Genomic DNA, 12,091 nt, shown 5'->3' on the forward strand with positions numbered 1-12,091 from the left:
AACAGTTGTCCAATAGGGCTGTCGGCTGTGTATTAACCTGACTTCTGCACAACACAACTGATGGTCCCAACCCCATTGATAAAGCAAGAAATTCCACTAATTAACCCTGATAAGGCACACCTGTGAAGTGGAAACCATTTCAGGTGACTACCTCTTGAAGCTCATGGAGAGAATGCCAAGAGTGTGCAAAGCAGTAATCAGAGCAAAGGGTGGCTATTTTGAAGAAACTAGAATATAAAACATGTTTTCAGTTATTTCACCTTTTTTTGTTAGGTACATAACTCCACATGTGTTCATTCATAGTTTTGATGCCTTCAGTGAGAATCTACAATGTAAATAGTCATGAAAATAAAGAAAATGCATTGAATGAGAAGGTGTGTCCAAACTTTTGGCCTGTACTGTATGTGTATGTGTCTATATATATATATATATATATATATATATATATATATATAGACACATACACATACATATATATGTATATAGCCAGCTTGACCTTGCTATCAGACAGCCCTTTCCAAAGGGGAACTAAAGCTGTTATATTCATCTATGCTCTTTTCAAAGCTGTCAGTTTTTCTCTTTTTTGTTTTGTCTTTGACGGGAACAGTGATTTTAGTTAGCTGAAGAGGGGAGAGCTGCTGGTCCCCCCAGTGCCTCTGTTAGTTAGTTTGTGGTATTGTGTGACTTAATCTGAACTAACACTTTATCCTGTGGATTGCTAGGATATCTGTACTCATTTATTGAAACAGATGACTGTCTGTCTCTGCAGTATCTGGCCTTCACCTGTGGTCTGGTGAGAGGAGCTCTGTCCAACCTGGGAGTGAAGAGTATTGTGACTGCTGAAGTGTCCGTCATGCCAGCATGTAAGACAGGCATCATTCATCCATCATCCACATACAGACAAAAAAGAGTAACTCTACTTTTTGCCTTTGTTCAAGAGCTTTTAACTATATCTCTGTCATTATCAGTGAATTGAGTTTTTTTTTTTTTTTACCATGCTGAGACAAACTCCATCTGCTGAGGAATGCCATGAGATGGTATTGAAAGTTCGAGGAAAAAGTATATTAAGTAGACCATTAGGGTTGGGTCAGTTCTCGGTAATACCAATTCGGTCCGGTACTCCATCTTGGATCGGGTTTTATTTTTTGAGACCGAGCGGACCGCATACTCGGGCAGAACGTACGCGGAGCGGACACCGCAGAGGTCCGCCCGGTAAAAGTGGACGTCCGCAAGCCCTGTGCGCGCAAAGCACGACCGCACGGACTTCACTCCGCGCACCAGTGTCACACAAAAGACTGTACGGCATGTATTTTCCACATCGCGGGGATTTTTCACAGACATTTTTACACGTAGTCCGCTCCGCTTATAGTAAGCCCGAGTCTGTGAGCACCTGTGTCTGCCTCTTCACCAAGTGCACAGCAAGCAGGAGAGAGAGGGGGGTGGGGCGGGGACTGAGCTAGGAGGTGCGAGTGCGAGTGCGCATGCGCCTCTGCTGTAGCCTGGAGTTTGTTAAATAGTGACGGGGAGTGATAATGGTGGACAATTTAGTCTCGATGAAATCAAGGAATGCGCCACTATGGCAACACTTTGGCTTTGAGCCAGACGAAGGAGGCAACCCTTATTTGCACTGATTAAGTAAGCTGCAAAATTTACTTGTAAGGAATAAAAGAAACAACTTGTTACTGTCACTCTGTTGTCCCAAGGTCGTTTTTTATTTTAAATGAGTCAGTTGCGCCCCCAAGTGGCGAAAATCCGGTATTACCGACTTGATGCGTTTTTTTTTTTTGTTGTTTTTTTTGTTTTTTGTTTTTTTACAAAAACCGGATCGTTTTTTTTTTTTTTCTCATACCGACCCAACCCTATAGACCATGAGTTAGGACTTTTTGCCAAACTTTTTTTTTTTCAGTGTTTTTAACGGAGCCCAGTTGGTGTTGTTGGAAAAAAAAATGATTCTCTCAATAAGATAATTTTTGCTCTCACTTTAGTAATTTGTGCCCTGGACTCTATACGTTGTGCTTTCATTTAATATTTAGGGACCGAGCCTAGAGGCAGAGGACTGCTCACAGAGCAGGACCTTATTGTTTTTGGTGCGTTTATTCTTTCTTTCTCCTGCCGCCTCTTTGAATTGGAATTTGACCCCCTAAACATGCTCAAAAACTCACCAAAATTGGCACGCACATCAGAAGCGGCGAAAATTTTTTGAAAATCATGAAATTAACCCCTAAAGTGCCAAAATGGGCTCTCTAGCGCCACCTAGGCACACAAAAATGGCCGCTACGGCCTGTAGGAACGTCGTAGAAACATGAAACCAAAACTGCTGTGTTTGTCTCATGAAGACCTAAAAATCAGGCACTGACACCCCTGACCTAAATCCAACAGGAAGTGAGATATTTGCCCTTTCAAAGTAAGATTTTGCCTTAAAACTGCCTTTCCTAAAAAATCTTCTTCTCATACACCGCTTATCCAATCGGCTTCAAACTTGCACAGATGACAGATCAACTCCTTCTAATCAGATCTTATTTATAACTTTTTCATTACTCGCTTAGTTTGGATTTTATGGCCTCCATAAGGTGAGATGTCAGAAAAACGTCCTGACGATCTTCGAAAGCTGTCCCATAGGAAATGAATGGCAGCAGGGGGGAGAAAGAGACCAATCTTAGGGCTTTTTCTAGCATTTACAGCGTCTCCATACTTTGTGCTACAGACTCCATTCCAACTCTCAAATGTTGCCACAGGTCTCATCTATTCACTCATGTTTTCATCTTCTTCATATCTTTTACCGTTTTTGATCTGTGCCTCTCAAAGTACCATGAGCAAAAGTGGAGAAATTCTCAGTTTACATTGGGTGTGTATTGCACGGAATGCTGTGAGCTAGAGTGGAGAGGGCTCTAAAAATCTGACCACATTTTTGACTGTAGAAATATAAAACAACACACGTGCATTCACGAGAAGTGGCTGTCTCTCACAATCACTTTATTTTCTTGATTGGACCAACGGTTTGGGTATGGGAAGGACTTGTTTGAGGAGTTCAAACCCATATTAAACAGCCTTTGCTGATCTGCTCTCATGAGCTCTGTGTGTGCCCCTCAGGTGCAGGCAAGTCATTAATCGCCATGACAACGACTGCACACACAGACACAGCCACACAGCTCTCTCTGTCTGTCTCACAATCTTTAAAGGACAGATTACAGCAGCAGAAACTTCATTTGAAACAGCAAATACACATTATTAACCCCTACAGTGCCGAAATGGGCTCTCTAGCGCCACCTAGACGCACCAAAATGGCCACTGCAGCCCGTAGGAATGTCGTATCAAGATCAAACCAAAACTGGTGTGTTTGACTTACAAATCACGCATTGACACCCATGACCTGATTCCAACAGGAAGTGAGCTATTTGACCTTTCAAAGTAAGATTTCGCCTCAAACGTGGTCTCAAGAAAACACATCTCCTCCTACACCGTTTATTTTATCAGTTTTAAAGATGCACACATGCCACCTCAACTGCTACTAAACAGATCTTCTGTATAACTTTATCTCTCTCATCATCACATTATTTTCATGATTGGACAAACAGTTTGGACCAACATTTACACAATAGATTTATTTTGTTTTGTGTTGTTTTTGTCGTCTCTTCCTCAAAATAAAGGAAGAGGAATCTGATGGGAAGAAATTCGCTCATCTAATTTGCATAATGTGACATCACTTGTACATACCTACAGCTACAGAAAGCATTCAAACATCAAAACGTTCAGCTCTGTAAGGATTTTCTGATGTTTGTGGCAATATGTTTGATATTTCTAAATAATTCACAGTGACGACATAAGCTGGGGGCCAAAATGGGCGCGAGTGCGAGGTCCCGCCCAACGCTGCTTGCAGCTTTATTGTTTTTGGTTTTAGACTTTCAAGCTCCATCTCTCCCTCTCTCTCTTTGCCCAAACAAAACCACAGAGCCACCCCTTAATGAAAACTATATAGTAGCTGTACAGGGTAACTGCTGCCTCCTTACACAGGACAGCATCTGAGCTTCAGGCTTTTTCCCCACATTCCAGCTCTGAGACCAAAGCCACAATTTGTGTAGCTTTGGTTGGCAAACACTAATGTAGCTCTGGGTCTGGAACCAGTTCTGTTCAGGATTCTTGGAACCTTGGTGCAGTCCAGTGAACCAGCTCGTGTTGAGTGGATTCCTTGTAATGTGCCATCAAAAGAAGGTGTTGCACAACGCATAACAGAACAGTAGTAGCAAAATAGTGGATTGCATTGATTACTTGTGAACTTTTGTTTCACAATTACAGATATTTGTTTATATCCAAAAAACAATACTATATATACTATAAATCTGGGTTCCCTACGGTGGCTGAGACCCGCCATATGCAAATAAAAGTAACACTGTAAACAAAAATAGATGCCACTGCAAATAAAAAGAAAAGCTTCTGCAAATAAAAGAAAAACGTTGCAAATAAAAGAAACATCGCAGCAAATAAAAAAAATAAGCGATGCAAATAAAAGAAACACCGCAGCAAATAAAAAACATAAGCGATGCAAATAAAAAAAGCCACAACGGAAGTGGATTACCGGGGACTGTTTTTGCCGATGCACCGGTGTTTTGTGAGAGGAGAAGAAGAAGACGAAGAAGAAGACGAAGAAATAGAGAATGGAGAAACAAGAACAGGAATACAAACTGGAAAACGAACAAGAAAGTAAGTGAAAATGTTAGTGTTTAATGTCGCTACGTGTACTTTTTAATGTGTTATTTGGTGAGGTCATGTAGCCCCAGGTTTGAAGTTGAACTGGACGATGCCGGTGTATTGTTAGCTTCGGCTAACACGGAGAAACCCAATGTGTGGTGCGGAAAGACCTCAAACGAGAGGAGAATCAAGTTCGGTAACTTTACTAGAATATGCAGAAAAACACAGTTACATGTCCACCGCACGCTGTCACTCCAGAGCAGTGTCTACCCCAGACAAACACAACTAACAACAGGTACTGAGAGCCCGGAATGAAAACACATCTGAGTGGAAACAACTGAGTTCCGGCAGCTTAATGCGGTCGTTGTTGTTGTTTTTAATCATTAATCATCAAGCTATCAATAATCTAAGGCGTGGGTAACAATAGTTATTTTGATGAATGTGAGGTTGAAGCTGTGTGGGGTGGCCAGGGACTTTTGAGAAAGTACCATAATGTCAGATTGAGGTACGGAACGAAAACAACTGACGGCTAAAATGTTCATGCAATTGAAGTCCAAAGCAACCTAATGATACTTGATTTTTTTTTTTGTTGCAGATGTATTGTCCTTTTTGTGGACACCAGCTGACTTCGAAATCAGCGTTTTGCTGTTCCTGTGGCAAGGGGATCCAGTTCCTGTGTAATGTTGATCAAGACAAACCTGGCACAAGTGAGGGTAATGTTTCTTCTTTTTTTTTTTTAAAATTAGGTTTAGGTAATGTACACTCTATATACTTTATGAGTATGGCTGAGAACACTGTATGTCTCTCTGTTCTTTCTTATTGACGATTGATTGGACTCTTATTTGAAGCAGAGGCTCCTGGAAAAAGTGCACTAGAGTCCTTTCAGACTTTTCGGAGTCTGAAAGAGAAGGAGAGACAAGCCTCCTTCAAAAAGAAAAAAACACAATCAAAAGAAAACCTGAAGGTTGTGAAGGTAACTTTTTTGCTGAGATAGACTAATGATTTGCAGACAGTCCATTCTGTCATGTATTTATAGTGGCACTGATGTAGTTAACAGTCGCCATTTCAATGTTTCTTTGTAGATTTCAGTAGGCCTTATGCGGCTGAAGGATGGTGGGCTTAAGACTGTCAGAGGACAGTACTTCCCCTTTTAGTGAGACCAGAGTGCAACGCTGACGAATTACAGAGGGCCGCTGAACAAAAATTGAAGGCCTTCCACCAAAATTTACGTGGTGGTCCTTATGTACTGCTCTACCCGGACGGAACAAAGATCGTTAACGTACCAGGAACTGAAGTACCGTTCAATCTAAAAGACTACAAGGAGGCACTGGGAAAGGCTTACCAGCGAATAACACTGTACATTTGTACATGTGAAGATTTCTTTGCCTCTTGTAAGTAATTGTGAAAGAATTGCCAACCAAGAAGAGCTTTCTAAAATGATTTGTTTGTCACGAAAAGTTGTCTGTTATTTTGAGTAGTCTAAAATCCTCTTATACCTGCTCTTGTATTTCACAGCTCAGGAAACCAACTCTGAATCTGACGAGTCAGATTCAGAGGTGATCATCATGAGTCCACGCTCTGCAGAATTCAATGCAGCTGATACATTAGTGAGTGCTACATTTGTTGTGTCTTACATTGCTTATATTGTAAGTTCTGTCTGAAAGTGAAAATGTTTCTAGATTTTACATAGAAGCCTTTTGCGATGAAACATGCCAAAATAGAATTTTAAATTACGGTAAGTGTTGCAGTGTCCTGGTCTACACATATTTTCTAAACTTAAGATAACAACTTTATTTAGTTAGAATGATCATTCCCCCTGTTGTAAATCACACACACTATCAGTCAGAATAATAGAATATAATATATTTATATAATAATATTTCTGTTCAGATTTGTTCAGCTCTAGTTCTGTCAATCAAATTTGTGCTCACTGATATGTTTTTTACTTCCAGTTATGGGAACCTGCAGATGGAGAGTCAGGCACTGATTCAGCAGCTCTGGTAATTGTGGCTCCTAAACATAGTCTGTTGTTCACACTTAGCCTTGTCTGAAAATATTTTCACACAATCAATATCTTAAACTACATAAAATAATGGGTCACACTGACCTAGAGATCCACGTTTGTGTACATTAGAATAGTTCTTTTTCTAAATCAGCCCTCTGATAGCCATGACTCAAAATACTTCAACTTATCTGTCCTATCCCTGTTACGTTTTGTGATTCAGGTCTTACTTTCTGACTCAGAAGAGGGCCCAGGAACATCAGGAGGTGTGATGGAAACTACATGCTATAGGTATTATATATACTTTCCTTTCTATAATTCAATTATTCTATTATGAAAACATCAACAATGTAATTTTGTGTGTCAATTTCTCAGCAAATATACTCGGCTGTATGCACCCATTGTAATAGAGAATGAGGATGACTCAGACAGTGTTGAGTGCAGTCATGACATTCCAGAGGATACAGGGTAAGAGAAAAGTTAGGCTTACTTCAACTGTGGTTGTTATTTTTCCTGGTCAAAAATGTCTGCTATCGTGTGCCATGTAACATGGTCATGATTTATCTGATGACAGGGTGGACAAGCCATCAATTTCTGAGATAACTGCAAACCTGGCCCTCGAGATTGACCGTCAAGCTGTCAGCAGATTTAACATCTGTCGCTCTGACATCTGGAATGGAGCAGTCAGAGGATTTAAAAGGGCAACATTCTCAGAAAAGAAAGACATCCTGGTGAAATTCTCTGACAATGAAGGGAGACTTGAGGAAGGTCTCGATACCGGTGGTCCCAAGAGAGAATTCCTCTCCCTTCTGATGAAAGAGCTGAACAAACGGCCCATATTTGATGGACCTGTGGAGAGCCGTTACCTGGTCTACAATTCAACAGGTTTTGTTTTGTATAATGTCTTAAAAGAAAAAACCCATATTTCAGCCATGCAGTGTTTTTAAATATGGAAACTGATTTAATATTTCTTTACTCTGAATTTCCTTGGACAGCTATTGTAGAGGATGAGTATTATTTAGCAGGGAAGATGATTGCTGTGTCAATTGTACATGGCGGACCAGGTCCCAATTTTCTGTCACAGGATCTTGTCAGCTACATCTCAGGGCAGACCAGTTTCAAGGGATCTGTAGGAGACATTACAGATGAGGAGATAGGGAAAGTCCTACAAGAGGTATGAGGGCACTTGATAGAAGGGTGTGAAATTCTAGAATAAATGTAAAGAGAGAGATTTGTCCACTTAAACCATTCTTTCAAATTATCCTTCTGGCATTACCATTTTTTATAATTACTTATATTCATATTTGAAATGTGTGGTATTCTGTTATCTCTTCTTTTAGATTCAGAATGCACCCTCATTGGAAATCCTTCAGGACTTGATGGTACAGAACAGCGCCATGTTGCAGACCGCTGGGTGCTTCAGGCATGTCAGGTCATGTGAAGAAAAAAAAAAGATTGTAGAGGAGTACCTGAAGTGGTACATCATCCACAGGAACAGCACTGCAATCGAGAGGTGGGTTTTTGTATTACATTGTTGTCACTAAAATAATTATGAAGAAACGTGTTGCTGCTGTCCCATTTTCTTGCTTACTTACTTCTACATGACGCACATGTAACTTCACATGCATATTTTAATTGTATTTTAGATTCAAGGCTGGACTTGAAAGTCTGCAGTTTCTGACAGCTCTGCAGCAGCATCCGACGGTCCTGACCCCTGCTCTCTGTCATGCCAATGTGAAGCTGTCTGCTGCGGAGATGGAAAATCTGTTCCAGCCTGAACTGAGTCATCAGGGAAGCAACAGGAGGGCTCAGGAAGAGAAAGTGATGACTTACTGGGCAGACTATCTTCTCGATTGTGAAGGTTACTCAATTTGCTCGTCTGATTTTATACACACAAATTATGAAAAGTTCCAATGTTGATGTAGATAGTATTTACTTTCAGTTGATTTCAGTGCTCTCTACTTTTAGAAGATGACAGCTCCGTGACCTTGGAGGAGGTGTTGATGTTCGCTTCAGGTGTGCCATGTGTGCCTCCTGCTGGTATGAGTCCTCTGCCACGCCTTCAATTCCTGTGTTCTACAACGTCAACATTCCCAATGGCGAATACCTGTGCCAACATTTTAAAGCTTCCTCTTTTGGACACTTATAGTGCCTTCAAAGCCAACATGGACTTTGGCATCAAGAATTCCCCCGGCTTTGGGTGCTTTTAGACAATTAACTTGTGGTAAAAGTTAATGTTGCCACACACAGTCTCACTCACTAGTGTAGTTTTAATGTAGTGAGGAAGAGAGATGTTTGTGAGAGTTTCTATTTTCATGGCAGATTTGTGATATTTGTTATATATTTCATAGCACATTTGTTATGTTATACATTCTGTTGCACATTCAAACATAAGTTGCACAGCAACATTTTTTTTTTAAATATTTTGTTTTGTATTGCAAATACGTGGTCTGTTGTCAACACCACACATTTTTATTGTATTATTAATTGATAACAGGAATGGGCTTGCAGCTTCAGCTTGTTTCTACAATAAAAAATACCAAACTACAGACTGTTCTTTTTTTCAAAGATTTTTTGTCAGGCATAGACAACTTTATTTGAGACAGGAAATGACAGGAGAGAGAGGGAAATAACATGCAGCAAATACTACACATAAAAAAGTTTGTTTCGGTGTTGTCACAACACAAATATGTCCCTTAAAGTTTTACAGACCAGCCATGTTTTTCAGGGTGATGTAGTTCTCTACAGCTGATTCCCACTGCAAAGGAGCTGTTAGACCACTCTGTCGTTGTAGTTCTCCAAAGAGAGTTTCATGCTCATCCTCACCAGGAGTTGCTGGCACTGGCATGATGCTGGTAATGTGGTTCAGGGTTTGGGCAGATGCTGGGAAACCACAATTGCTCCCATCAAATCTAGGAGCAAGTACAGAAAAGTGTTCACACTGAGCAACACATCAAGAAAGTTTAGCTTTCCTGTTAAGTTTTAGTTTCATGGTCATTTCAATTAACCCCAGAGTTTCTTACAGGACAAGGAGAGACCCAGAGACCCAAAGACAAGCAATGATCTTAGGTTTTACTAAGTGTCAAATATTAGAGAAAGCACTACACGTGAGGGAAGACTTTATTGTGAATTTTAATTTTCGTTGTCGTTATTATTAGTAAATTATATAACTTAATCCAAAATACTATAAGGAAAACTCTTTAATTAATACTCACCTTTCAGGTACGTGATACATTGCCTCTGGTTTACCAGATGGGCACCGGGATTGGTGAACAGGACGAATGGTGTGAGTATTCCAGTACAGCTTGTATTCATCCAGCTCTTTCTGCAGGACTCCCAGGAAGCAGTATCGTACCAACTTTGTGTGTGCAGGGCTGCCATTGAAGAGATGCCTCCTCAAGTCACTGAACAGATCCATCCAAAATTGGCTCCTAGATAGAAAACAAATTTTATTCATCCAGGTCATCATTCTTCAAGAGGTGTAGATTAATCTACAAGTCCATTTACTACTGACTCATGCCTTTTGGAGATTTCACTACAATATACCATTTCCTTTAAAAAGCACAGCAATATACATAGGATTTGAGAAATAATATAAATGCATACAGAAAATACAATAATCCAGGGTTAAGTAAAACATAAATGAATTAAAAGCAACAAAAACCTTTGTTTCCGGAAGTAGGACCACCAGCTTTCAATCCTCTGGTTGGATGTTGAAGTGCCATACATGTGGCTTTTAGCTCCTGCAAACTCGTCTGTATGCTCTGATCTCAAGGTACAGTGAAGGGCGGCCATTATTCCATTTTCAGTGCTGCAATCTGTGCGGAGCCGCTTTGGAAAAACTCCATGCTCAGCTACACAGTTGATGTAGTTTTGAGCAATTACTGAAGGGTCGTTGTTGGTCTTTCCACAATTCAACCACATAATTTTTCTGGAGAAGCCATCAATGCAGCCACTTATGGCAATTCCAAAAGGTTTTAATTTATCATACCCATCGACGTGCCAGGTTTCGTTTGGTCCCATTGAATGATATGCCCTTCGAACAAATCTACGTTTGCAGCGATTCTCTGTTCCACATGGATCCAGCTCTGCCATTAGGCGCATCACATCGTCTCGTCTGACGACAAGAGAGTGTTTCTGTTTCAGAATCTGCCACATTGCTCTATACCCTAAAAGCTGGCCTGATCCCTTTAGCTCCTCAGAAATAGCTGCCTGCACAGTAGCAATTGGAGTGTAATTGATCCTTCTGGTCAGGCCTGCATCTTTTAGTCTTCTTTCTAGATTGCGAAGACTGACTGATATGTTGTGTTTGGTTTTCAGTAAGTCAACTATTATTTCATAACTATGGCCCTCTGTGAAATATTTTTGGATAAGTTCATCCACTGAAGTAGCTCCAGGACCTGAGGGGTAGAAAGGAGGACACTATATTAGAGGCTAAATGATGAACTGCATAATTAACTTTTTCAATTTTTACAGAGAGGTGAATAAATAAGATTGTTTAGATTATCATGTGTGGGTGACATGGTAGTTAGTGATTAGAGTTATTGAGGAATCAAGCTATTCAATGCACTCGTTAAAATTAATTAATTGAAAATGTCTTTATATTAAAGTAGCACAGTGCAAAACATTCAAAACTGTTGCATAGGACTGATTACTTTCACACAAGTATTATTGTCACTAAGGGAATAAGTTACTTGATTAAGAGCGATTTTTTTTTTACAGGGATCAGTAGCCTACTAGACTAAGATGCATTCTTAACTTTTCATGTCTTCAAATTCATTGTATTCCACATGCCTGTTATGGATTTCACCGTATGAAGTGACTAACAGACAGTGTATTCTCTGAAAAAAATAGCAATCAATCGTGTTTAAGAACCCCATTAACTGTCAGAAAAAAAATTTACCTTCATCTTGAAGACTCCTTAGGAACCTGACATTTCTACAGCATGAGCCACAATATACCAGGACGGATGGAAGGTTCACCCCACAGAATGGACAAAACATGACCTGGTAAATGACATAGCAAAGACAGTTAAGTTTAGGATTCAATCTGACATTATGGTACTTTCTCAAAAGTCCCTGGCCACCCCACACAGCTTCAACCTCACATTCATCAAAATAACTACTGTTACCCACGCCTTAGATTATTGATAGCTTGATGATTAATGATTAAAAACAACAACAACGACCGCATTAAGCTGCCGGAACTCAGTTGTTTCCACTCAGATGTGTTTTCATTCCGGGCTCTCAGTACCTGTTGTTAGTTGTGTTTGTCTGGGGTAGACACTGCTCTGGAGTGACAGCGTGCTGTGGACATGTAACTGTGTTTTTCTGCATATTCTAGTAAAGTTACCGAACTTGATTCTCCTCTCGTTCGAGGTCTTTCCGCACCACACATTGGGTT

General features: G+C 40.3%; 2 protein-coding genes across 4 annotated transcripts in view; both read left to right on the forward strand.

The window, feature by feature from the left end:
- LOC125892056 (trafficking protein particle complex subunit 6b) overlaps positions 1-12,091 on the forward strand; it is a 35,417-nt gene that overhangs the window by 18,691 nt on the left and 4,635 nt on the right. For both annotated transcript variants that reach the window (XM_049581803.1, XM_049581802.1), the window contains one exon: positions 770-863. In XM_049581803.1, the coding sequence (XP_049437760.1) occupies positions 770-863 (94 nt within the window). The remainder of the gene's footprint in view (positions 1-769; positions 864-12,091) is intronic.
- LOC125892009 (G2/M phase-specific E3 ubiquitin-protein ligase-like) lies at positions 1,447-9,208 on the forward strand. Of its 2 annotated transcripts, none has more exons than XM_049581714.1 (12): positions 1,447-5,399; positions 5,538-5,659; positions 5,769-6,077; positions 6,202-6,293; positions 6,639-6,686; positions 6,912-6,979; positions 7,064-7,156; positions 7,263-7,573; positions 7,684-7,862; positions 8,029-8,201; positions 8,335-8,549; positions 8,660-9,208. In XM_049581714.1, the coding sequence occupies exons 4-12, from the start codon at positions 6,252-6,254 to the stop codon at positions 8,896-8,898; spliced, it is 1,368 nt and encodes a 455-aa protein (XP_049437671.1). In that variant the 5' UTR covers positions 1,447-5,399; positions 5,538-5,659; positions 5,769-6,077; positions 6,202-6,251; the 3' UTR covers positions 8,899-9,208. The 2 variants fall into 2 exon arrangements, with proteins under 2 accessions (XP_049437671.1, XP_049437670.1); XM_049581713.1 differs by having other exon boundaries at positions 1,453-5,399; positions 8,657-9,206.

Source organism: Epinephelus fuscoguttatus, linkage group LG7, assembly GCF_011397635.1.
Source record: "Epinephelus fuscoguttatus linkage group LG7, E.fuscoguttatus.final_Chr_v1".
Classification (NCBI taxonomy): Eukaryota; Metazoa; Chordata; class Actinopteri; order Perciformes; family Serranidae; genus Epinephelus; species Epinephelus fuscoguttatus.